This window comes from Lissotriton helveticus, chromosome 1_1 (genome assembly GCF_964261635.1).
Source record: "Lissotriton helveticus chromosome 1_1, aLisHel1.1, whole genome shotgun sequence".
Lineage (NCBI taxonomy): Eukaryota > Metazoa > Chordata > Amphibia > Caudata > Salamandridae > Lissotriton > Lissotriton helveticus.
Genome location: NC_136057.1, coordinates 1,899,887,552 through 1,899,915,494, shown reverse-complemented (window position 1 = coordinate 1,899,915,494; position 27,943 = coordinate 1,899,887,552). Strand labels below are relative to the sequence as shown.

Genomic DNA, 27,943 nt, shown 5'->3' with positions numbered 1-27,943 from the left:
TACCCCATTGACACTGTTTTTTGCACTGCAGCTCATTGGGGGTTTGCTGGCAGTGATGAGGGAGGTGGGGGGGGGGGTTGCTGGAGAGTTGGGGATGCTTCAGTGGGAGGAGGGTGGACTAAGACTACACACGATATGTATGTTTAGAATGCATTTGGGGAGGTTAAGGATTGCAGATGTTAAGATGATGCATGGTTGGGGAAGGAGGATGTTCGATGGGGTGTTTGAGATGGGTGGTGGGAGGTGGGGGATGAGGGGTGTGGTTGTGAAGGTTGGTTACAACGGGCAATGGTTACACAGGAAATTGCATGTCCATTGGAGAGATTGCTGCGCGATGGTTGGCGGATGGTTGGAGCGGGTAGGGATATATGTTGTTTTATCTGTCACATATGCTCATGGCTGATAAATCTGGGACTACACTATCGATATTGTTGTGGAATGTGAGGGGCATTAATGATGCTAGGAAAGGCAGGAATATACTTGCTTATCTGGATAGACATAATGTGCACATAGCACTGTTGCGGGAGACACATTTTAGGCCGCGGTTGGACCCCGCATTTGCTAAAAAGTGGGCTATGATTAGGAAATTTTCATCATATTCATCTTACTCACGAGGAACTGCTGTATTGATTTAAAAAAACATTCCGTTTCAACTGATGGGTGAGATCCTGGACCCAAATGGTCGCTTTGTGCTATTGTGGGGGAGGCTAGGCACAGATACTGTTGTGATTGTGAGCTCGTATGCCCCTAATGTTTATACTCCGGAGTTTTTCACGACACTTTGGGGACACATATTGGGGGTGGGCGCCACTCATGTCATCTCGGGGGGGATTTTAATGTTACATTGATTCCTGGTATGGATAGGTCAGACGGCTGCGTGCAGTATAACAGACAGGCACGAGATGTGCTGATGGGCATTATAGAGGAGGCTGGACTGGTGGATAGCTGGAGACATACGCATCATACCATCAGGGAGGGAACTCACTTTACTTCACACACTAATACGTGGGCCAGACTGGACTACTGCTTTGTGACGAGAGGACTTTGTGAAGGGATAGGAAAGGTGTTGCACTTGCCCAGAACTTACTCTGATCACTGCCCGGTGTTGCTGTCCCTCGCTGTGCCCGGTCATGATCGTCAGAAGCCCCCCTGGAGAATGCTTCCATCCATGCTACTAGATTCGGTATTTAAGAATGAGTTGGGGGTTGAGATTGAGGAATTCTTTCCCAGGAACAAAGATTCGGTGAATAGTGTCGAAACGGTGTGGGAGGCTTTCAAAGTTACGATCAGAGGGGTTTGCATATCCAAAGGCGGGGGGGTGCTGAGAGATATCCAGAGGACTTTGAATAGATTAGAGCACGAGCTGAGAGGATTGGAACGTGATATGGCGACAAGGCCAGACGCGGGTTTGCATAAAACATTTAGAGGTAAACTAACCGAGTATGAGGCAGAGGCGGCAAGGGAAGTCAACTTCCGGGGGAAATATTGGACTGCGCGTCGATATTGTGAGGGTGAACGACCGGGCAAAGTATTGGCTGAGATGACGAGGAAACCACGCTTTAGCTCCAATGTCTTAGAAATTGTCACGCAGGAAAGGGAAAGGTTTCGAGACACTGAGACGATCCAGGGGGAGTTTCTGCTGCATTATGGTCACCTTTATACTTCGCGACAGACACATGCGGAGGACATGGGACACTTCCTTGACGACATTGCACTGTGCTGGCTCAGCAATGTGCATAGAACTTTCCTTAGTGCGCCACTGGAGCTTGATGAGATCCGTGACGCGATTATGTCGATGGCTAATGGCAAGGCGACTGGACTGGACGGACTCCCTGCGGAGTTCTATAAATGTTACATAGAGATAATGGCGCCGGTCCTTCGGGAAGTCTATGTAGAATCCTTGGAAGCTGGGACGTTGCCGGGTTCGATGAGGGAGGTGGTCATTACCTCTCTGTTGAAGCCGGGGAAGGACCCGACAGACGTGGACTCCTATCGGCCACTGTCACTTATCAACTGCGATGCGAAGATTCTAGCCAAAGTCCTCGCAACGCGCCTCTCGCTGATAATGTCTAAATTGGTGTTGCCGGATCAGGCTGGCTTCGTGCCAGGCCGAGCTACCTCGCATAATCTCAGGACGTTGTTCTCCTTAATACAGACAATTGCCCCGGATATCCCAGTTGCTGCAATATTCCTAGATGCCACAAAGGCATTTGACTCGGTTGAGTGGCAGTATCTAATTAATATATTGCATAGAATGGGGTTTCCGAAAATTTTTGTCAGCTGGGTGGAGCTCCTGTATACAGCACCGACGGCCAGGGTGGTAATTAATGGATTGCTGTCTGCCCCGATACCGATAACCAGAGGAACTAGACAGGGATGTCCTCTCTCCCCACTGCTTTTCGCTATAGCGATAGAGCCACTGGCATGTCGTATCCGACAATTGCACAGAGAAAGTGCTTTCCGCTGCAATCAACGCCAGATTGGTGTGTCTTTATATGCGGACGACATCACGATTTATGTTAAGGATCCGCAAATTAATCTTAATCCTATTTTGCGTGAGTTTCTAGTTTTTGGACGATTGTCAGGGGTGCACATAAATTGGAAAAAGTCTCAATTCTTCCCGCTCACGGGTGCTGTTCAGAAATTTCAATTGGATTACCCACTAGAATGGTGTGATTCAGACCTTAAATATCTGCGAATAGTGATATCCCTGGATAGGGAGAAGACGCTGAGGTTGAATTACGGGGTAGCCATATCGAAACTGGCGGATAATGTTGTGCGGTGGAAAACACTGCCGTTATCGATGGCAGGGCGCGCGTCACTGATAAAGATGGTGGTACTGCCACAGTTTTTATACCTATTTCAGAATATACCCTATTACCCTGGCACATTCTTTTTTAAGCAGCTGAGGTCGGAACTTCTTAGCCTCTTCTGGGGGAACAAACAGCCGCGGCTGCGTTGGAGCATTCTAACCCAGCCTTATGAGAAAGGGGGTTTCAACGTGCCTGATTTCGATACCTATTATATTGCTGCCCAGGCACAATACGCCTATCACTGGATTATTCCCACGCCTTTTATGCCGCAAATTGCTGCGGAGGACTGGATCGCACGTCCTCTCCCACTCAACGGCTTGATACAGGGCACTGTGCGGGACATAGACACACCGTTCACCACGGTGACTTGCACCATAGATGCTTGGACTCGAATTGCAAAGCTTCTTAATACCTCGCACCTGTACTCACATGTTCTGCCCCTCACGTATCACCCTGATTTATCGCTCCTACGGGAGGCGGGCTTTCAGTTAATGTGTAAACGCTTGCAGATTGGCACGTGCGGGAACTTGTTCCTCAACGGGCAATTCCGTACTAGGGAGCAGATGTTTCAGGAGGTTACACCTACGCCTTTGGAGGTCTTCTATTATGTCAGGCTTCGACAAGGGTTGAGGGTAGTCTTGCCTAACTTCCCTATGGAACCTGATGCGGTTTTGCCACTGCACGCCATGCTGACGTCCGATGGCCGTCATCTTGTATCCAGGTTGTATAACACTATCAGAGTGCACCGCCAGGGGACCGAGAGCTCAGCTCGTGGTCATTGGAGTGAGGATCTGGGCAAAGTTATAACTGACGATCAATGGCAATATTGTTGTGCCATTACTGCTAAAATTTCACCTAGTAGCAGGTTGAAGATTATTCATTTCAAATTTCTACAACGATTTTATTATACACCTGCTAGGAAACTACGCTTTCGCTTAGCGGACAATGATAGATGTGACCGCTGCAGGGCAAAAGGGGCGGGATTCGTTCACCTGGCGTGGGAATGTCCTGGTGTGTACGACTATTGGCTGCAGGTACATGACGCCTTACGGGATATGACTGGAGTGATGTGCGATAAAGATCCGTTGATAATGCTGTTGGGTTACACAAGGGATATACCTAAGACTGTTCGCAGATTCGTGGATGTTGCACTACTACTGGCCAAGAGACGTGTTGCGTGTCGCTGGGGTAGGGGGAGGGCCCCAAAGTTTAAAGATTGGATTGCTGATATGATTTTTTGCCAGGATCAACACAATGTGTATGCTGAACTGCTACCTGTACGAAGCAGACCAAATGATATATGGGGTCCGCTACAGCATTATTTATTGAAAATAGCAGCGGCATCAGCAGACTCAGATACTGATAGTCGGGAGTGAGGGATGCACAAGCTGCTCTGCTGGGACCTGTTTATTTTCACTGCCATAGTGGGTGGTACTCAATGGATTCCTTTGCGGGACGCTATCCTCACTTAAGCCTGGGTGGGGGATATCCCCTGCCTAACAGCCGCTTGCTATGTGTTATATACAGGGGTCTATGCGGGATGAGGTGTGGGTCTTGGAATAGCCCGGACTCTGTTTCACCATAATGCATGGGTGATTATGTGTATATTATTCCTGCCAGCTGTTTTAACTCGCTATGCCCATTCGACACGAATATCTGTGTTGTACTATCTTGCTGTACTGTATTGGATAGACCATATTATTATTATTATTATTATTATTATTAATAATAATGAGTTTTGTATCGCGCGTGGTTACCCTTGGGCATCCCGGCGCTTATCCAGAAAGGGCAGCCCTAACAGAAGCGACTCATTAGGCAGGGAACAGGTGAGTCTTTAAAAGTTTACGAAATCGTAAAGTGCTGGCTTCAAAACGCAGGGCAAGCGGAAGAGAGTTCCATAGTGCTGCCACGTTAACAGAAAATCTTCTGCCACCGGACCTGGCCTTTCTTACTCTTGCGACTTGCAGGAGATGTTGGTGGTCTGAGCGAAGGGCACGGGGGGCCTTGTAGGGTTGAACCATACCCCGAAGAATAGGAGGCCCTTTCCCCTGCAAGATTTTGTGGGCCATGCAGAGTGCCTTGAACTTCACCCTCTCTCTGACTGGGAGCCAGTGAAGTGCCTTCAGCGCGGGACGAGCTGATTGCCACCTAGGAAGGTCTGTCAGAAGCCTGGCAGCAGCATTTTGTACTTGCTGCAGTTTGTTCAGAGTGGCTTCAGGCGCCCCCAGGAACAGCGCGTTGCTATAATCCAGCCGGGAGATGATGAGCCCCTGTATTAATAGCCTCCTGGAGGCTATTGGGAGGAGGGGTAAGATCTTCCGGGCTGATCGGTGCAGGCCAAAGCACACGCCTGCGGTCTTTTTGGCGTGTGACTTAAAAGAAAACCATATGACGTAGTAACTGCCTGAGAGATGATGTCTGCATGATTCCGGCCTGCTCGGACTAGTCGACCACCATATTCATTTATGTATATAATTAGGAGTGCAATGTGAACCTGTGTAACCCACTTGAATGTCGTTTTCTTTTGCTGTTTGTCAAGAAAACTCTAAATAAAAATTTTTTAAAAAATAATGCACTTAAGAGTATATGGTATAGCGTTATCATGGAACAGCTATTAGGACTTGGTTCCGCAAGCTGCAGATGGGCTCAGCTCATGCCAGAGCGCCATCTCACATAATTCCAAGCACTCTGCCTTCAGGATTGATCAGGCCTGCCATAGGAGTGACTGATAGGAATAAATGTGTCCATTTTGGGGTTAGATATATGTGACTATATCTACAGCAAAGGGTGATTACACCACCTTGCCCCAGCTGTCTTACCAGCCAGTTGTGTCTGTTTAGATGGCCAGCCAGGGGTGGAATAATGCATGCTTCTGCCCCTGGTAGGCCCTGGGTACACCTATGCCCTGGGTACCTAAGGTACACTGTACAGGGACTGATAAGGTGGCCCAGTACCAATTGGTAAATGCACCTAAAGTACATGGATGTCAATTTAGAGAGAGAACAGCTAGACTGTGGGTCTGATTAGCAGGCCCACAGCCAGGGAAAGTCGTAAACCAGTGAAGCAAAAAGCAAAAATCTGGGGTGACCATAGGATTGCAGACCTCACTCTCCTACATGCGCTGCCTCAATGACTACGTTCGCCCTCAAAAATAAATAGATACATTTAGCAGAGGTGCAACAAAATTCCCTGCAATCCAGTCGCTGCCAGTTCAACCTAACCCTGTTCTTGAGGTTGAGAAAGGATATGCCTATCAAGTAAACATGATGGCAAGATCCCTGTATTTTGGGATAACAGTTTTTTTTCATCCTGCAAGGCTGAAGCTGGTTGTGATTTTCTGTGTCCGCATGATATGCTCCTTAATAAATAGTTTGTTACTGCAGTCCTTTTGATCGCTTCTCCTGGATACTCTGGCTTGGCTCTTATTTATCACCTCTGCACCTCTTCAACCCCACGACTTTGGTCCAAGCACCAAAGTCATATGCTGAATGTTGTTTTGTGCATGCTGGGAACGGGAGATCATACTCTTTATGGTACGTGCTCAGGATGAATGTTTAGCTCAGCACTGCTCCAGACATAAGTCCTGCTTTGGCTCACCTTAAGCCAGCAAGTCCTCGCAGAGAGCTGCCTCTGAGGACATTGACAAGTCCTTGAGGAAAATGCACAAGAAGCATCGCTAGAGGTATTCGTCTGCCTGGCATTCTCAATCCCACTTAACAGGTAAGTCTTCCAGATAATGGCATTACTCCCCAATCTTGTTGTCTTCTTCTGAGCTAATCTTGATGGAGATGGACTGGTCGCTGGCTCCAGAACTTGGTTCTCATGCTCCTTTTCTGGTTCCCAGCCTCTGGCGCTGACCCAACAGTTTTTGGCTTTAACTTAGTCGATGCCTGCCTCACTTCACTATGGAATGAATTAAAAATAATTCAGACATTTAAATCCATTAAAGGGCATATCAGCACAGCATTTAAACTTATTTCATTAAAAAGTTATTACAAATCGGTCCTAATAAAAACACATAAACACTTGGTATAAATCACATAAAACTCAAGAGCAGCAGGGTAAATTGAGCACATATGGATTAAAATACAGACATCTGTAGGAAGGAACTTTCTATAACGTACCGGGTAAAGTGCTATTGACGATTGGCATAAGAGTGCCACAAGGGCACAACCTGGGATGTAACGCTGAATCTGTTATTTCGGAGTGGCAATTAAGCAAATGTATTACCAGTAGTGCAATCTTTAAAAGACGCATCAAAAAAGCACTATGGCTTTTTTGATGCATCTGCATGCTCAAATAAGCCACCATGGCCCCGGTCTGGACTTCGACCAGTTGTTCTATACCTGGCGCTAGTCCCGCTTGTTTTGACTTCTTTTGCCATTCTGATCCTGAGTCTCCTCCTCCACTGAAGTCCTTGCCAATTGCTTCCCCCATGGTGTCAATGCTATCTATGACACCATCAGCACAGACTTCAGACCCACTAAAAAAAGCACATTTTCAGAACAGGAAGGATTTTTTGGTCAGGTCCTGATACAAACACAACACTTGATGGAAGAAAAGTGCCCCTCCACACCTTTGCGTCATGATGAGCACATTGGCAGACTCCAGCAACGGATTGACACGAATTTGGACCCCATTCAGAGGCCCAACATCTTGATGATGACAACATTGAGGCTGGTCATCTTCTCCCTTCTCCCACTGGGATGGATGCTCGTCCCATCTGCCCCGGCATGATGCCAGTAGCCAGAACATCTCCTGAAGGTGGAGCTGGAGGGTACTGTTGGGCTTCCCAGAGGAAATTGCTTCATTTACAACTGCTCTGTTGCAGAGTTTCTTGAGCAGCCTTAGTCTGCAGAGAAGGAGAAGGACAAGGCCATGCAGGTTCCACAACTGGCATTTACCTCCATTGAACCCTGGCTCCCCTTTAACCTGGCATTAATGGACCACACTTATGTTGCATGGACGGAGCCAGCATCTGTCCTTAAAGTGAACCACCAGGAGGCTCTCCGCTATCTTATATCGGCTGGGGCCCCAACATTTCTAATTTCTCATCCCTCACAGAGAATCTTGTGGTTCAGGTGTCATCCTCTAAATAGAATCTTGACTCTCTTCCTTCAACTTCTACAATCAGGTTGTTGAAGAGATAAAGGCGATGGGGAAGAAGTTATCTTTTTCAGGGAGCCTTGCCCATCATTTATTGTTCGTAGATTCCCTCCTGGCTCTCCTGCCCCCTGAGAGATTGTGTAGCTGGCCGAGCCAAACCTTTCAGACCTTCAGTGCAATCATTGTGTAGAATGTGTGCGCAATGGTGAGATGCTGTCAAGCAGGTCCTTTACTCCGGCCTAATACAGTTGATTCTGGGGTGGAGTGGTCCATGTGGACTTTCATTTCCATCCACCACTTTGCCTTGATGCATTCCACTGGCTTTTCTGTGGCTGTCCAAGCACATCTTATTACCAGGTTTTTCAATGAAGCGCAGGTCTTTGGAGAGATGACTGATTCAGCGCTAGAGTGCTTCAAGCACGATCAGGCTATGGTTCGTTGCTTCGTGGTGACTTTCCCTGCTTGCCAGTTCTGTCAATAGTACTGCAAGTTCTGGGGATATTCCCAAGACCTGCGTCTACAACCTAATAAGTTCTTTCAGAGCTACAAGGGAGGTGGTGGCGTCAAAGGATGCAAAGAGCCGCAGTATCAATCCTCTTCCTTCTCCTCCCTGAACCTTCATGCACAGTAGCTCTTTTATTCGCCTTTAATGGAGCATATGTAACCTGTGGGAGGTCCAGGGAGGTAGTTTTTTTTTTTTCGTTTTGCACCATTGGTTTTCTCCAAATTGTAATTAAGGCTGTGCAGTGTTTAGTTTTTAAAACAACAAAAAATGCACAGATGCCCACAATTTGGCTTAGAAGGCTGCTGCCTACTTCTACCAGTGAATTGGCCGACTCCCATCACTGGTGCAGGTAGTTAATTCATAGTAAACACCAAATGTTTTACTTCAGTGGAGACTGATTATATTAAGTACCATGAAGCGTTTACATAACATGATTGCAAAAATAAAGCACAATTTCATTGCACTTTGTCTGGCATGTTCTTTTTAATTTATAAGCTGCAGTGTATAGATTTGCCAAAAGGTGGTGCAAGACTCTCAGATGCTGGCGATTTACGAGACCCGCGTACTTTTAATCTCTGATAATGTAAAGTGTCTTGGCCCCCTAAAATAAGTGCCGGTGGTGTCCACCGTCAAGCAGTGTCTCAAACGAAGTTCTGCTTAGACCCCATAAAGATATTTCACAGCCAGTGCTATTAATTACTAGGCTCTGTTTTTGTCACATTCTTTGTTCTTTTCTTAGAGGATGAGAATAAATAAATGTTAACCATAGTTAATTTTTTTTACCATCAGTGTACTGTAGACAGTATAAGAAGTAAATGAATGGCATACTTATAATATCGAGAATGTCCCAACGTGACTTAATAAAGAGAAATGCTTGAACCAGCAACATTTGAGAATTATTTTTAAAAGCAAGTTATACCGCACCAGGGCGTGCACGCACATAGGCTTCTCTCGTGCATGCATTATAAACTGGCATTTTGTTTCATTTTTCCCAAAGATAGCACACATTTTTGTATTCCACCTAAAATGCTAACATTGTAACTACGATTTGCATTCCTTGAACCCAGCTCCTACACATATATGGCACATTTTAATTTAACAAAAAATCAAAAGAGGACTAGCTAAGTTACAGGAGAAAGAGACTCAATGGAGTACGTGTGTCGGCAAACCAGTTGTTTTTTTCAAAAAGCCCTCACCCACCAACCTAGTTGGTGGCATGCTTCATCATCGGGCCCACCACAGTGACACCTAATGTGTCCCGGGTGTGCTTCAACGCCAGATTACTGCGGAGCTGGTATACTTGCTGAGTGTGCAGTGTGGTGGGTGAGAAGGTGAAAGTTAAAAAACCATACAGACGGTCCCAGTACCCGAGGGTAAAAAATACTTTAATTTACTGGGCCCCTGTTGGTTATTTAAAAGGCAGACGGACGTGTTGGAGTATGGATTATGACCTCCAGCGTCCTGTGTGGTCTACATGTTTCAGCCTGGCCTTTTTTAATTTGAAACAGGCTTACCTCAGGACCAAGTGAGTATGTGTAAAAGGTGTAGATTAAATAAATAAACTAAATTATAGTGATTGAGTTGTTTTGACTATGTGTAGCACTCTCTAAGGTGCTATATGGGTGAGAGGGGGATTCCCTCTCGCTTTGCTACATATAACATAAAGGGGACACAGACAGACGTACAAAGTAGAGTCATATTAGTATTATTTTGCAAGTTACGTATCATTCAGCCGTCTTGTAAGGTGAGTGATCGAACTATATTTGGCTAAAGTGTGGTCGTGTCGGTGACAGGACCTGTGTGGGTTTTATCTAGAAGCCGGTTGCAGTGGTGGGCTAGAAAGGCGAACTTTTGCAAGGTGAGGTACAGATAAGTAAAAGAGCATTATCCTCACAGGCTTTTTTCTGTACAAAACTTCCTTGGGTCACCTGGCAGAGAAAAAGACCCTGAAAGAAGGTTGTGACAGTTTTGAAATGTATCCGACCTGTAGGGAAAAAGATCTCAACAGCTTACCCCAGTAGTAGTGCGCAGTCCATGTACTCACGGAATTGCCGGTCTGGTTCCTCCTTGGACCTATCGTCCTTCTGCGGTGCCCGAAATGTGAAAGGAGGGCCTTGCAGATCTTGTTTAAATAGCCTCGTTAATCTTTTTCACCTGTGTAGGAGTAGAGATAGAGGGAGGGATACAGGCGCGCGAAAAACCGTGTCATTGCCGCCCGGCGCCTGCGCAGTGTTTTAGTGGTTCTCGCCGGGCGCATGCGCGATAGTTTAGTGGTTCTCGCGCCTGCGCGGAGGGGTGCTGGAGGCGCTCGTAGGTGTGTTCATGCGCGGGGTGGAAACAGAGGTTGTGATATGGGAGCACCGCTTTTAGATAGCGCGTGTAGTTGGGGCATTCCAAGTGTGTGGCACAGTTATAAATAAACGGCGCTGAGAGAGTTGGGGGGCATTCCCAGTTGGGGGGTTAATGCACAGGGAGTTATTAAAAATGCACATTTAATAAGCACAGAAATGCAAAGCATGAACTGGGTGAGAGAGAAAAAGAAGGAACAGATTGTTAGGGTAATTCTCAGTTCAGGTTGTCAGTGAATTCCATGGTATGGAATCATTCAGGCCCCCAATATGTGTGGATAATCTGTATATCCAGCGTTGTTCTTTCTGAAGGAGGTGCCTGTCATTATTTTCTGTTGTGTCAAATTGTTCTATGACCGTCCATGTGAAGTCATTGGGAGTGTGGTTGTGAGACAAAAAATGGTCTGTTAATTTGCTTATGTTTTTACCACATCGGATGGTGCTCCTATGTTCTGTCATTCTGGTTTTTACCTTGCGGGTAGTCATCCCGACGTATCGCAATCCACACCTGCAAGTTATTAGGTATACCAAGTTGGAAGAGTTGCAATTGGTAAACTGACGTTGTGTCCATGTTTTGCCTGGTTCCAGGGTTTTGGATGGAGATGTTAAATGGCATACGCTGCAGTTGTTGCACGGTTGGTGTCCTGCGAGTTTTGGTAGGCCCCATATGTTAAGGATTGTGTTGTCTTTAGGAGCATTGTTAGGTTTTGGTCTTGTGTGGACTAGTGAATCTTTGAGGTTTTTTGCTCTTTTGTAGGCAAACCTTGGTTTTTCCCAATTCCTACTGCCTGAGTTTATCATCCTCCAGTTTTTATTGATGATATTAGAAACCTGATTTGATGCAGTATTATATGTGGTAACACAGGTGAGGGTGGGTTCTTCAGGTTGTCTCGGGGTTGTCTCAAGTAGTGCCTCTCTATTTTGATTCCGCGCCCTTTTGCAGGTGGTTTTCAGCATCCTTGTGGGGTATCCTCTGTCCTCCGGTTTATGGATTAGGGCAGTTGATTGTTGTTTGAAGTCCTGGATATGATTGCAGTTGCGTCTGAGGCGCAAGAACTGACCATAAGGGAGGTTCTCCCTTAGGGGTCTAGGATGAAAGCTATCAAACCTCAGAAGGGAGTTTCTCGATGTGGGTTTGTAAAAAGTTGTGGTTGTTAGGCCATTCTGGTCTGCTTTTATATTAAGGTCCAGGAAGGCCAGTTCAGATGGACTGCTGGTACTTGTGAATCTCAGGTAGTTGTCACTGCTATTAATCCACAACAAGAAATTGTCTAGGGTCTCCCGATTCCCTTCCCAGATAATGAGAATGTCGTCGATGTAGCGACGCCATATTTTGATGTTGGTTGTGTAGGGGTTGGTGGGCGTTTGTACATGGGTCTTCTTAAAGTGGGCCACGTAAAGACCAGCTATGCTGGGAGCAAAAACGCTCCCCATGCTGGTCCCATTGGTCTGTAAGTAAAGTTTTCCTTCATATTCGAAGTAGTTGTCTTTTAGTGCAAGGGTTGCACATTCCACGATGAAGCTGTGTGGGGTCTGGTGATTCCAGATGCTACCCATGAGGACCTCGTGTAATACTTGCAATGTGGCATCTTGTGGCAAACTGGTGTATAAGCTCTCAATGTCTAATCCGACAAGGAGTTGGGTTGTTGGATCGAAGTTTGTTTCTTTGATCACATTGAGGAGATGTTTTGTGTCCTTTATGTATGATGGTGTCTGTTGAACTAAGGGGTTTAGAAAGAAGTCACAGTAGCGGGACAAAGGCTCTAGGAGTGATTGGATTCCCGACACGATCGGTCTGCCCGGTGGAGGGGTGACCCCTTTGTGTATTTTGGGGACTGTGTAGAAATACGGGGGTCTAGCATTTTTGGTGCACAAATAGTCAGCCTCTTGTTTGGAGATATGTTCTGCATCTCGGGCGTTCATTACCAGGGTGTGGATTCTGTTGCTTAGTTCCTCGGTGGGGTCTTTTTTGAGACTCCTGTAATTCCTGGTGTCGCTCAGGAGTCTGCGACATTCATTATCATAGTCCGTTTTATCCATGAGGACAATGCCCCCACCTTTATCCGCAGGTTTGATGACAAGTGAGGGGTTATTCTGTAGGCGTTTGATCGTTTCCCGTTCCTGATGGGACAGGTTGTTGAAGGTGTCCTTTTCTTGTATTCTTTCTACCTCCGTATATACCGCCTGTTCGAAAGCAGCGATCTCTACTGGGATGCTGGCAGGTGGTGGCATGAAGTTGGACTTCAGTCTAAGACCCGTTTCGTTGGGGATCTCCTCTTGATTGTTTCCGGTCTCCTCTTTCTTTTCAAAGAAAGCTTTCAGCTTTAATTTTCTGAAGAACTCTGCTAATTCTACATGTAATTTGAAGCTGTCCAGTCTGGTTGTGGGGACGAAGGAGAGGCCTTTATTCAGAACCTCTATTTCCTCATTGGTTAGTTGTGTGCTGGAGATATTAAAGACTAGCTGGTTGGTTGTTCTAGGGGGTGCTACTTGCTCGGCCCCGCCTGTTCTTTGGATTTGTTCCTTGTGTTGGAGCTCACTGGGTCTGCCTCCGGTGCCCAGTGCACCTGTGGTGCATTCCTTCTCTTCCCGCGATTTCTTCGGCCCTGTGATAAAAAAGGGTATCTTTGGTTTTGATTTCCTTGGAAGAAGGGCATGTGCCCTGGTGCATATAATGGTGGGAACCCATAATAAGGGGGTGGCATCGGTCCAAATTGTGGTGGCCCGAAGTTATGGTTCTGTTGTGGTCCCTGCCATGGTTGTTGCCAGTGTTGTCCTCGTCGTCCTCTGCCTCTAGATTGGTTTGATCCCGTACTAGAATTGCTCGAGACAGAGCTGTTGTCCCCGGAGCTGTCAGAGTTTTTATTGGAGGGAGTGTAGTCATCATCCGCGTAGGGGTAGGTCTTCGTGAAACTGAATTTCTTCAGGTCCTTTTCGAAGTTCTTGACTTTGGTCTGGGTTAGGTATTCTTTGTAGTCCGCCATTTCGCGATTCTGGTCCTCTAATTTCTTTTTGAACCCAGTTAGGGTGGTTTTAAAATGGGTCTCTGTTGCCTGTATTTCGATCATGATTGCATCTGATAGGCGTTTGGCGGTTTTTATGATCAGGATGAGCCAGTCCCTGGTGCAGTGCCAGCGATCTGGGCCCAATCCTTTCTGAAAGTTGCATCATCCAGGAAAATTCTAGGAGCGTTGGTGACTATGAGGCCTTTTGGGGCAGTGTTAGTGCGTAAGTATTGTGCTAGAATTACGCCATGTAGGATGGTCCGTATTCTGTTCCTTTTCTTCTCAGTCAATGTATCCCAGTCGGTTGTTTGTGCTATTGTCGTGGAGATGTTGAACTCTGCCAGGAGGGATGGGTCGGATAGAATTTCACTGACATCATCTTCAGTGAAAGTGAGGCCGATATTTTCTGCCATTTTTGTCGTTGGAGGTAAAGCTCTCGCAGCTGTGCGCTGCCTAATATTGTTAAATCAAAGGAGAGAGAGAGGACTAGGTAAGCTAGTCCGAATCCCCGTTATTATATATCAAAAAATCAAAAGAGGACTAGCTAAGTTACAGGAGAAAGAGACTCAATGGAGTACGTGTGTCGGCAAACCAGTTGGTTTTTTCAAAAAGCCCTCACCCATTTTAATTTAAGGCATTACATAAGTGTTTTAGTGGAATATGGCTTAGTTTGACCATTTCACTACTTCTTCTTCCATGCCTCTCTCTGCCTGTCACTTTCCATGCACATCCTTACCACTTCGCCACCCTGCATCTCACCCTTCACCTATCCTTTTCTGGTCTGTGCCTCGCCAGCTTGCACCCATCCTGCACTTACCCATTTTATTCTGCTCCTCCGTCAGCCTTCACCCATCCCAGATATATATATTCCTGTGTGCGCCTCCAGCAGTCTACACCTTTCTCAGCCTGCAACCCCTAGACGGTTCCTCTCCCTAGCTGCACCTCTCCCAGATACACAAATCTCATTGCTCACACTTCTTCGTGGTCAAAGGTATCTTCGCCCATACCTCTCCATGCCTGTAGCTTTCCATCCCCTTATATGCGAGATTACTCTGTTTAACGTCATCATTGGCAACGCCAATAGATGTAGCTTACAAATGAAAATGAACTTCTGACCTAGTGGGTTTGCCAATGCTTTAATTATTTATGTTAAGCATTTGTTGTAATACTTTCTTAATATAAGACCTACTGAGCCAGTCATTCATTGATACAAGCTGACCCGAGCCTGGAACTGCAGGTGCCTATATTATGCCATGATGCTGGGCATCCTAGTATCTTAGTTGGCAGAGCAAGGGCACACTAAAGAGTGGCAGGCTTGCTGGCAGCTAAAAATAAGCTGCATAACTTTTTTATTTTTCGTTTCCGTATCTAAGCCCTGACAGGCTTACTTTCTAGGTCTTGATTACTATCCACTTTAGCTGTTACGTTATGTTATTTTATTTTATAACGTGCACACATCACTCCGGGAGGGGTATCTCGGCACAGCCCAGATTATAAACAGAATCAAAGCTACTAGGCCACAAGCAGCTCAGTCTTAAGATGTTTTCTGAATTTAAAATGATCCGTACAATGATGTAAGTGGAGTGGAAGCTTGTTCCAATACCGAGGAACTAAAAAAGAAAAAGACCTGCTTCCTGGACGAGACTTTCTTATTCGAGGAATAATAAGTAGGGCTTAATCACCTGGCCGGTAAGGTAAAAGCCTTGCAGACAGATAACTTGGACCTTTGCCATTTAAGTATTTCCGTGCCAGTCCCAGACAACAGATTTTAAAAATGACTATTTTATGAATTGACAGCCAATGAAGAGAATGCAAAAGAGAAGACGACATCCTGGGTTGTAAGTTAGTTATGAGATGTGCTGCAGTATCTGGACTACTTGCAATTTATGAATCACTGTCTCATTGATGGAAGCCAATAAGGCATTACAATATTCTATGCGGCTGATGACTAGAGCGTGAATCTAGGTCTTACTCGTAGAATTAGGAAGAAAAGGAAAAGCCCTCTGCAATAAGAGCAACATATGAAAGCAAGTTCCTGCAGTGGTCCCAACCTGCTCTTTCATTGTGAGTGCCTGTTCCAGACGAAAGCCCAAATTATTTACCACCAATTTAAGAGTGGGTGCCGTGCCCAGTTCCGAGGGCCACCAGTCAGGTGCCCAAAGCTGTTGGGCTTTGCCAAAGAGCATAATCTTGGTTTTATTGGCGTTTAGCTGGAGACAATTATCTGTCATCCAGGTCGCTGTCTGTTGTGGAAAGATAAATATTGCTACTGATTTAATTGTGGAGAGACCATTCGCTACCAGTATACGTAAAGTAGGATTTGAGTCAGATCAACTTCACCCACTGTCTCTTCAGCTATTGGCTTCAGACATTGTCAGTCACATCTTACGTCAGCCCACTGGCTGTCTCACCAAATGTACTTGCTGTTTTAATGTGTCCTTTTGTCTTTGTAGAAATTATTGCATTGCAGGCCCTTTCTTTGCTTCTCGCCCTATCCTCTCTCTCTTGTGTCTGTGGCTTGAGGTTGCAAACTGATTCTCTCCAACCCCTACCCTCCCAGCCACCACACACTCTTTCTCCTCCCAGCCACCACACACACTGCCCCCTATCACCTCTGCCTCACAAGTACTCTCGCCCCTTCCTTCTTCTTGCTCTCTATATCCCTCCTCTCCCATTGCCTCCCTGTGCCGGATTACTTTGGGGTTGTATGTTAGAATAGCTCTAACAAAAATATTATCCTACATATATATTCCATTCACTTAATGATTCTTTCTCTCCTAGTTTCGCTGTCCCCTTCCTCTCTCTCTCTTTCCTTCCCCTCCCTCCCTCTCTGTCTGTCCTTCTCCTCCCTCTCTGTCTGTCCTTCTCCTCCCCCTCTCTGTCCCTACCTTACCTCTTCCTTACTCCCTCCGCCCCAAAATACCATCCCACTCCAAAGTGCTTAATTTGTAAAAACAAAAGTACCACAACCCAAAGATTTGCTCAGTAGCCCTCGTCCAGTGCTATCGAAGGTCGGGTGATAAATACCAAAGCTGTGTACCCTTGATTCCACCTCATGCCTCTTTAATCCACCACCAGACCCTCCCCGTCTCTTTATCTCACTTTTGAAGGTTCTTTTTCATCCCTGATTTCTCTTCCTCCTTCTTTTCTCTCTTTTGTTTTTTCTCTCTCTTGCCCTGGATAAAAGATTGTTGGGAAAAAATAAGTGCAGTCAAAGAGAAGCATCTCCCTGTTCTTTGTCACCTCAAATGCAATTCCCGCTTAATTTAGCAGTAAGCTCTCACTCTCTTCAGCCAAGAAGCTGTGGCGTTAGTCCCAGAGAATGAGATCGGGCAGGGATGCGGTTCTCATTATTTTCCTTCTCCCAAGTAAGACAGTGCCCTTTAGCCCATTCTGGAACTATTTTGAACTCCTGAAGAAGTTCCAGAAGCTGTCCCTTACATAGCTCATTCTAACTCTTGAACTGTAAGACTCTGCTATACTTTCATGTCCCAATCGTGCAGTCATGAAAAGGGGTAGCTGCATTTTTCTGGTGGGCTCTGACCACTGGCAATTGTCGTCCTCTCATTTGGGCTAACATCACCTCAAACATTCACAAAAGTGAAGTCTGTGGTCACAGCACATCTTTGCAGGTCGATGATCTTTGCATTACTGCACCTCGGTGACTGGATGCTGAAAGCAAGATCGTCACAGCTACTTTTGGACCAATTGTGGGACACAATCTTCCTGCTCTTTGACCATGTGTTTTTGAAAAGCCTCTCCAAGCTCCTCCTCCAGCCCTCTCAGCGTATTTCCCTCATCTGGGTTTGAGCTGGACACTATCACCCTCTCAAGGCTTCCCACCTCCCCAGGGGGTTGAGAACATACAGCTTACATGCGGGAAACTCTTCTGCCTTCCTCTGGCAGTGGCGACAGTACTTACAGATACCTCCTTCCTCGGATGAGACCATCATATCACTGCCCTAGAGATCAAAGTCCTGAGCTATCCATCTGGCCTTAAGATGTTCCTGTCTTCCATTTGGATCTGAAGTTGACCCACCTCAAGGCACAAGGATGTGTTTTATTTTGCACTTTTCTTAGCCTGGTAAGGCCTTCGTGAGGGCACAAATAAGGGCTATTTGTATGCCCGTTTGACTTTTTTTGGTTTACCAGATCAGCCGCCTTTTTTTTTTTATTTAAATCTTCAATTGTTATTCATTTTCCGATGGGGTTGACTGTTGTTTCCCCCTTCTCCCATTGTTATGAATCCGTGGTACCTTAATTTGATGTTCACGTGTTTTAAGGCATCAACCTATTAGCCTATGCACAGTAGTTCCTTGCAAGTGTTCCTTTAACACTGTGTTCGTGAGAGCAATTACCTTGGCTCTGTGTATAAGCAAGCTGCAGTCTTTGTTGGTTCATACTCCTTTTACCACTTTTTTTCAGACAAACTGGCTCTAAGGAGCAAGACATGACTGCACTGTCTGGATTCCCGCAGCACCCTTAGTTTTCCCTGTGACAATCCCCCGATTACTAGATTGATTACCTAATTTTCATTGGGTACGCGGTTTTTAAGAAAGGCAAAGCAATTCAGAAGCGGGCCGTCTCCCACTGTATCATGCTGTTGTGACCAGACAGCTGGGCACTAGGACCCACGGGTCAAAGACACTGGGGAAAGGACACCGGACACCACATCCGGTCAAGGGGGCAAGGGGCAGAACACTGGGAGCGGGGACAGGGGAAGGACGCGAGTACATGAGGCTGCAAGACGAAAATAATAAAGGTACCTGATTGAAAGCATCGAGTGTCGCGTGATCATTAGGGGGGACCCTCCAGGACACTACAACTGGCGACGAAGGTTTGAAGAGGCCACGCGTGTCATGTAATTAAGGATCGCCGCATCGCGATCAGGAGCCCACCCTGGATCGCGTCTGTCGTGCCCAAAGCGAAGAAGACTTGGTGTCGTGAAGAAGAGCAGCGATGCGGGAACCCACCCCGACCGCTACGGAAAGAAGATCGCCTATGACCGGTAAGCGCTGTGTGAAAGAGCGAAAAATAAAAGAAATTGGCGCGAGAGTCTCGGCGGCCATCTTTAAGTCAGGTGGAATCAACGAATCAGAGCGCAGGAAGGAAAAGGCGGCCATTTTGAGGTCAGGCAAAGCAGGATTGGTCGCGAAATCTCGCGGGAATCTTGGTGGCCATCTTGAGGTCAGGCGTAAGAGCCAATCAGAAGACAGCAAAAGCAGGCAGCCATTTTGAGGTCAGGCAAAAAGGGAAAACGTTGCAAAAAAGGCCGAAAAGAGCCCCAAAGGTACAGAAAAGGGTGGCAAAGAAAGCAAATAGCAAAACAAAGAGCAAGGAAGAGCTCCAGACAAAAAAAAGGGAGAAAAAGGCCTGAAAGAGCCAAAAAGAAATAAGTGCCATAAAGAGCACCAAGAAGTGGAAACAAGATAAGAAGTAACTAAGAGAAAGATATAAAATACAGATATGGCGGAGCCAAGACCGAGCGCTCAATATCGCAGACCCCTCTCATTCTGCATATCAGAACCACAAGTAGGAATAAGATGGGAGCGATGGACCGCAAGATTCGAAAGATACATGGAGGCTTCTGACGTAGTAGAGGCCCAGAAATTGGGCCTGTTTCTAAACTTAGTGGGTGATGAAGTGGATGAACTATTAGTGACCTTGCCAGCAAGTGAGACATCAACATACAAAAAGCTCATGAAATTTTTGACAGAGAAATTCGACCCTCAAAGAAACATTGATTTCGAAAGATACACCTTTACCATAGCGTTCCAACATACAGATGAGTCGCTGGATGATCTGCCATTATTTTTGGGCAAGCTTGGAATGCTGCTTAGTCTGTTAAAGTACTACTCCACAGCATGTAGGTGCATCTCATGATTCGTCAGCCAAATAGTTGCAGGGTTAGCCTAATAATTTCAGGGGGAAAGTGTACATGCTTGGCATATGAGTGCCAGTTTTCCCAAATGCATTCAGGTTGCTGCACTTGCATGTGCTGAAGTGATACTTTACCTGAAATACTATTAGCAGAATGTCAAGCACCCCCAAACCTACCAGCTTCTTTTTGCTAATGAGTGCCATTGATGAGCAAGAAACATACAGGTGCAGAAACACAATCCTTGAATGCGCCAGTACTGATAGAAAACAGTTTCTGTTTGTGAGTACTTTAAACTATTATGCAACTACCAGAATACATTTGGAGAACTTGTGCTGATATGCCAACAGTGCACTGTTGCCGACAAATTGACACTGGAAATTCTGCTTTCTGCCAGTAGAACCTTTGAGTCACTGAGTCTGTAACTTGCTCATTGTGCACTGCTGCTCTAGAAGGATGTTGATTTTTTAAAGATGTTTCAGGCTTACTTGAATCTTGCTACTCCTTAATTTCATGAACATACTGCTGGTCGTACTGAATTTGACTTAGTTTAATGATCATGACTTGTATTAAATATCTAGGATCTCTGAAGTATGGGAATGCTAATGCTATTTCTCTTTTTGTTTTTTCTAAGGTTCTGTTTTTAAAGCCCCCTTGGACGTTGGCTGATATTTTGCAGTGTTTTAAGAAGCACTGGTTTGCTGTCTTTGGAATGATTATGAAGAGAGACTTGCTTGAGTCGATTGACTTTTTACATGATAACCTATGTAAAGGTACAGGACCACCATTGTTATTTCTGGAAACTTAATGTGTGCTCTTCTGTGTTTTGTAGGTTCCCAAGCAGTCTTTTTCAATATCTGTTTTTTGGTTGGATTTTTCCATTAAAGATGCAAATAGATCAAGCCACAAGACTTGCTGATCAAAAGTGGCATTCCACAGCCCTTTAGATAGCAATGTAGTGCACCCCCTACAAAACACAGTGCTCCTAGTATGCTTCCATTTTCATGAGGGAACAGAACGTTTAGAAATCCTTCTTCATATCACCATTAAAGGCGTGGGAAAATGTGTAAATATTTTCCAGAAATCACAGAAAATATTGGGAAATTAAGCAAAATGATGTGTAAATTATGTTAAATGAACTTTGGGGTGAAAATGTAATGTAAAGATATACAAGTTTGAAATTGTTTCACAAAAAGAGGGTGTGAGGAGGTGTAAAAACCCGCAAGGGTTAGCTCTCCTACTTCATATATCACACCACAAATGTAAACCCTTGGGTCTGGAAACATTACTAGCCTCGCTAATGAAGGGGATACCACCCAAGAGAAATTCTTTCGTAGGACGGTTTCTCTCACCCACCAACGGTGGCATGCTTCATCATTGGGCAACCTTCTCGTATCGATATGCTTAGTCACGATACGGGCTGCAACCCCCTCACTGAAAGGGAGGAGTTCAGGGATGTTTTTGTACTAAGGGAGGTATATACTAAATGGATGTATGATGATACAGTGAGGGCCATTTCAACGCAGTCTGTTAGATCACGGTTTTCACAACGCAAGTCATTACATCGACTTGCGCTGGAGGGGCGCTGGATTTAGGAATAGTGTGAATTACTATTCGAATTCCAATCTACATACAGACGGGAAGGTGTTGGAAACAGTAATTTACACTATTCCTTAGTCAACAGCGCCCTCCAGTGCAAGTCGGTGTAACGACTTACGTAGTGAAAACCACAATGTAATAGTACCACGCTGAAATAGATGCGTGGTAAACGATGCCTCCCATACTAAATACCCAATAGTAGAGCTTGGGTGGTGAGGGCAGCAAAGCAGATGAGGAAAGACAGTGATTAAAACTAACTATAGGGTTCGCTACAAAATCTTTAATTTGGGTCCTGGTAAGGATTAAAAAACAGAGTAGCACTTCGGGACAAATTAAACCCGCTCGTGTGTCACAGAGGTCGACATGTATCGGCCAATGACCCAACTGGTGTCGTGGCTTTCTTCAGGACTTATGGGTGCTGCTGCTCAAGTGTGTCAGAATAATGCAACAAATCAACATAACGATATACACAAAACCATCTAGTGATCCCATGTAGCTTCTGAGGATGAAGGAGGCAACTGAACTTACCAATCGCTTTTTGGAAAAAGGACACTGAGCTGATGATCTAAGATGTACTGTCCTCGATAAGCCAAACATATCACCGACAACTACCTACATAACCAGACTGCTCTTTGTCAGGAAACAAAGATGGGTATTCAGATTACTGAGCAATAAACATGGCCTGAATGATGAAACTCCTTGGACATTGATACCTTAAGGTCGTCATTATCGCTTCCTCTTGTCACCCCTTAAAACCATATTAGTTGAAAGAGAAAAGCACACAAACTCACTAGCCCCATGGCTGATGCACATTGCGCCTAACATAATGTTCTGACTCTCCTCAACTATAGGATGATACTTTGGCAGCTACTATTTGTATCACACTGCCTAATATAGTATCTATTACATGGCTTTTAGGTTGCCTTTGGGCTTTTAACATCTCACGCGGTGGCCAACAGTAGCATCCATCAGTATACTAGAAGCAAGGTGGGTGGCATACATTAATACCTTGCCAGTTACTCTGCTTTATGTACAACATGCGCCTAAGGCTAGCTGACTATAAGAAATGTTAGAGGTATTAATACCGCGCTTATGATCTATTGAGCACGTGCTAACTACAATAGAGCACCTGTTAACATTAACAACCACGATATGGGCTGCTAACGTATGCATTTTAGGCTTAGCCACAATACACTTCTTGTCTGACTGCATTTCTCAGCATTCTGAGTCCTGACATGTTAGCCAATTACAGCGCAGCTTATAAAGACACACGGCGCCTCGCACAAGGTTTCCTTTCATTGGTGTGGCGAGGGGCAAACCGGGGTTTTGGAAAAGGAATATTTGGGAATGTGGGTCGGGTTTTGATTACTCGATTTGACGCACATAAGGTTCGTTTTTGACTATGGATCGCTACATGTAGTGGCAGCCACCCACATGACTGTAGTGTATTACGGCAGCTTAGCATTTTAGTATCCTAGTTTGTTACTCATTTACTTTTCATGAACACACACACACAGCGAGATGGCAAAATAACGACTGATATCAAAAGCGGCAGACTTCTTTCCTATTTCCCTTTTCGGCTGCAATATTGTTTAATGGGAGGGAATTGTCTCTTTGAACAGGGGACGCGCTTACACGTGTGTTATCCTTTGGACAGACTCACATAAGATTCATTGGCAGTCGGAAACATCTGCTTGTTTTCAAAGTCAATTTCACCCTCTAGCTTCTGCTTTAAATACGACAAGATAATTGAACAAGCTTTTCCCTGGTCCAGTGACCCCCATATCTAGACGAGTCACTGCCATTTAGGCGTGCTGCCGCGTGCACGACCTACACTTCCTTTAGGGCCTTCTCCCAAAGTCACCGGTCTATTTTCCTCAGGCGACTGGGAGTGTCACTCTTAACGACATGCATTGAATTCATGCATCATAAAGAGCTCTTTAATATTCTTAATACTACTAAGACTCTGAATTGATGACATACTCCTAATACTTATAGCCTCTCTATACTCACACCTATTGCCAAGGCATCTCTAGGGATCACACACGAGTGGTTTCTTTAGTATGAACAACAACAATGTCCCCTCCCTTCTCGCTCCTAAGGACTCTTCTTTCTATTTTTCTTTCTCTTTTCTATGATGGCTACATAGGATAGAGACCCCTCCATCCCTTGAGCCCCATGCCAAGGACGGAAGTGGTGTGACACCCAACATCAGCGGGTAAGCTTTCCCACTGTTGTGGTTTTTTAATACTTTCATTTGTAGCATGTTTAACACTAACAGCTCACTTGATACGCCCCCTCACAAGGAAGCTCGTCGTGTTCCTCTGACTCCCTATTGCTCACAGGAACAAGATGGGGCCTTCAATGTCCTCCATCTGACCTGTCTACAATATATTCATATATAGAATTGATCACCTTTGCTTGTATACTAACCATCCTACTTGGCTGTTTTTTTTTTTTTTTTATAAAACCTTTATTTGTGCATATACAAAAGTACAAATACAGGCCTACAACCCTCAGGCCGGCCACAAATATCGTTTGAGCATTAGGCATGCAACATGGTGACGCAATAGCACAGCAATATCAATAATCGAGCAGTCAGGAGGTACACTGTAAATCACGCGCTATCGCGCCGCAGGAGCATTGAAGGTTAATTTTAAAAGTTTTCCGTAGCAACTATTAAAGTCCAACTGTTCCGTTTTAATTGAAAATAGCAACTATAAACTAAGAAAACAGGGTCCATGTAGGCGTAATATAACAGTAGCCACAGAATCACACACAGCCAGCAACACAATGTCAAGTCCTTTCAGGCGGCATGGCGGCCCAGAAAATGTGCAGCAAGGGTAACAGAGCCAATATCTTGACAAATATCTACCGCCACCCGCCCACCAGCAACATCGACATGGACCCAAGATAGAAAAGAAAAGAAGAACTAAAAGAAAGAAGAAAAACAAGGCACCATAGAAACAGAAGAAACCAAAAAACCTAACCCCCAACCCCCCACCCTACACGCATGCAGAGGCTACGGCCTACCCCCCCCCCGCAGTGTGTCTGTCGCCCAATAAACCCGAAATATAGAATAAGAGAGTGAGAAAAGAAAAGAAGAAAAGTATCATAACACCGAAGATATAGGGAGCAAGAAAAGAACAGCCTAATCTAAAACTCCCATGAAACACCTAACCCCGGAGGAGGGCCACAATCACTGATTCCCGGACTCCACCGCCCGCACAAAACTTCCGCCCCTTACACAAGGTCAAAAAGAATACAGTCGTTGTAACCGCATGTGGGAAGGGATATCACAAATAGCGCCCCCAATTATACCGAGATAGCATTACAGTCCGGGCTACTTGGCTGTTTTAAAGACAAAAATGTCCTTTCCATTATGTCTTCCACAGGTACTGCCAGTAAATCTTTCATCCTCAAATGCTCTATGGGATCACTGGATGGTTTTGTATATATCGTTATGTTTTATTATTTTGAGCACACTTGAGCAGCAGCACCCATAGTCATGACAGACGGGTCATTGGCTGAAACATGTCGGACACACAAGCAGGTTTAATCAGTACTGCAAAGCAATCCTAACCTTGGGTTGTCCTATTAAAGATTTTGCAGTGAACCCTGTAGTTGGTTTTAATAACTGTTTTCCTCATTTGCTCTGCTGCCCTGACGACCCAAGCTCTACTATTGGGCAGTTAGTATATACCTCTCTTAGTTCAAAACATCCCTGAGCTCTTCCCTCTCAGTACTTTATTTTAATTTTATTTGAAAGTTTTATGTAGCACGAACCAGACCCTTGCGGGTATCAAATCGCTTTACAAGGTAAGTGTCTTAGTTACATAGGTACAAGGTAAATAGCATAAAGTTCAATGCTGGTCAATGATAGTATAAACATCCTATCATAGATACATGGGTATATGGTACATAACAAAACGTTCCATGTATATCAAGCATAATATAGATACAATATCCAGGAAACCTGGCTGGACAGTAGACATTATAAGGTTCCATGTAGAAGATACGTTGGGTAGCATAATAACAGTAGTCCATGCTCAAGTAAATTTAGCCATGAGAAGCGATTTCACTTCTTTTTAGGTCTCGCCTATTATATCCTGAAGGGATGATAGGCGAGATTTATAGTAAGCAGACCTTAAAAGTCTACCCACTGCGGATCGCATACAGTTGATGTGAGCCAGGCGCGTGCACATCATCACCAGCCACATCACACATCACACACCACCATTTGTCTGTGCCTCTGCATCAGACTTCAAAGGCTGCCGCTCCCCTGCCCCCGCCCCCGCATCAGACTTGAAAGGAATGCGCTTGTTTTCACAACCGAGCTAGGTCACTAGTGCCCCAAGTCTCTTGGATGATTTTCGACTGTGCTTTTATTCGTCAACCTTGTTTTTTTAAGACTCTAGTTTGCTGAAAATATCGACAGTGCCGTTCAACACAGCAGGGCCGTGAACCTGGAAAGGACCACATTAACAACAATGGGGTGTAAACACTGCTTCAGAAAATCGTTCTTGAAGAGACAAAGCGCCACTAACGCTCCACTCGCACCGCGTATCTTGACGCGAGCCGTGTGTGTTGAATATTGTGAAAGAAATGCCACATCAGACTTGAAAGGAATGCGCTTGTTTTCACAACCGAGCTAGGTCACTAGTGCCCTAAGTCTCTCGGACGATTTTCGACTGTGCTTTTATTGGTCAACCTTGTTTTTTTAAGACTCTAGTTTGCTGAAAATATCGACAGTGCCGTTAAACACAGCAGTCAATACCACTAACAAAAGGTTCAGGGGGAAAAAGAACAATAAGAACTAAATGTACTCCCACAAATTGAAAAGAAAAATGTTTTGAAAGAAAGAAGAAAAAAATTGTTTATAGAGGCCCTATAAGACAAAATTATTGGTATCAAAGTTTCATATTTATTACATCATGCAACAGCAAATATAAAAACCACAAATATGCTCAAGACAAAAGTGCTGGTATACATAAAAGAAAAACATATATCACATAAACCAGACAAGTGGCAAACAAAAAACATTACATGTTAGAATAAAGGAACAACATAGACATAAATCTTGTGTCCTTAAGTCAATTTGGGCCACAGAAAAGCGTCGACGGCGTTTCGACCGCTGTATTATTATGCAGTCATCTTCAGGACTTGAAATTTGCTTGAGCAATATATATCTTAAAGTTAAAATCCAATCGGACCAATCTTTATTTATGGTCGTCCATAGAAACTTTGTGAAACAAAAATAGCGGAATTAACAGATCAAGACACCTGGCAGCTAACTTGCTTCTCAATGTCAGGGCAGTCGGTCCAATATGTTAACCAACTGATTGCCTCATAATTTGGCGCTTTTCAAAATTCTAAGAAGAGTAAATCATGGCTCGTCCGTAACCGCTGCAGATAATTGCTGTTGCATGATGTAATAAATATGAAATTTTGATACCAATAATTTTGTCTTATAGGGCCTCTATAAACACTTCTTTCTTCTTTCTTTCAAAACATTTTTCTTTTCAATTTGTGGGAGTACATTTAGTTCTTATTGTTCTTTTTCCCCCCTGAACCTTTTGTTAGTGGTATTGATTGCTTGTCCCGGGTTCGGGGTTTGTGGATAGCCGCTGTGGTTGTTAATCATTTTGTTCAACACAGCAGGGCAGTGAACCTGGAAAGGACCACATTAACAACAATGGGGTGCAAACACTGCTTCAGAAAATCGTTCTTGAAGAGACAAAGCGCCACTAACGCTCCACTTGCACTGCGTACCTCGGCGCGAACCGTGTGTGTTCAATATTGCGAAAGAAATGCCACAATCTGTTCCATGGGGGCGCGCGGTGATATTTAACAGCCGTCAGTGACTCCACCGAGCCCCGCCATTTCCAGGTCGTTGCACACATCAGAGCTCTAGAAAGACCTATAAAAACCCGAGTCTCCTGTCACCACTCCGACCGCAGTTAAGACATGCTCTAAAGGGAAACACGCAGGCAAGGTCAGAGGTGACCTACCGAGTCAAAATGTGGAAGGGACTTCTTTTGTGGCGAGTGCATCAAACACCCACTAAACAGAGCAACGGCCAAGATCTGCCGCCGCATTTATTTCTTTTATTGCACCAAGATGCTTGTCTTTGCTGGCAGTGCATTTAATTTGCGGGTTTTAGAGTGACCACAAGAGACCTGCCTACAGTCTTTTGACCTGATGTGCTGCCAGAGCTTTTATTTTCACTTTATGAAGACAGATCGGCTTTATTAAATAGGTCTCAGTACACCACCCATAGTCCTGAAGTTTAGCACTGGGGTGTTCTTGAGATTCCACTAATATCGTTACTTTGCGACATACCCTGCGCTTTAACCATATTTATTCAAAGAACATTCCAGTACGGTATATCTTTGGAGTGCTGCAGGTCCGTTAGCTAACCGACCATGTTACTATTGCTCGGGACCGGCCCTTAACACTTCCGGTCGTCTGCGCTTGCCAGCAGGCCAGCTGTGTGCGCACGACATGAGCTGGCGCGGGTGACTGACGTAGCCACAATTCTGGCCCAGTGATGTGTTTCCAGTCTCCCCCGTGCTTCAGGCCTCCGCGTTTTAAGGGAGAGCATCGCTGTGTTTTTTAGGTCTCGCCTTTTACATCCCGAAGGAATGATAGGCGAGATTTATAGTAAGCAGACCTAAAGCTTCTCCCCA

The 27,943-nt window shown here is 45.1% G+C and overlaps 1 protein-coding gene across 7 annotated transcripts in view; it reads left to right on the top strand.

Moving 5' to 3' along the window:
* Positions 1-27,943, top strand: part of SWT1 (SWT1 RNA endoribonuclease homolog) — a 1,000,634-nt gene that overhangs the window by 374,457 nt on the left and 598,234 nt on the right. For all 7 annotated transcript variants that reach the window (XM_078642786.1, XM_078642831.1, XM_078642776.1 and 4 more), the window contains one exon: positions 20,290-20,428. In XM_078642786.1, coding sequence (XP_078498912.1) covers positions 20,290-20,428 — 139 coding nt within the window. The remainder of the gene's footprint in view (positions 1-20,289; positions 20,429-27,943) is intronic.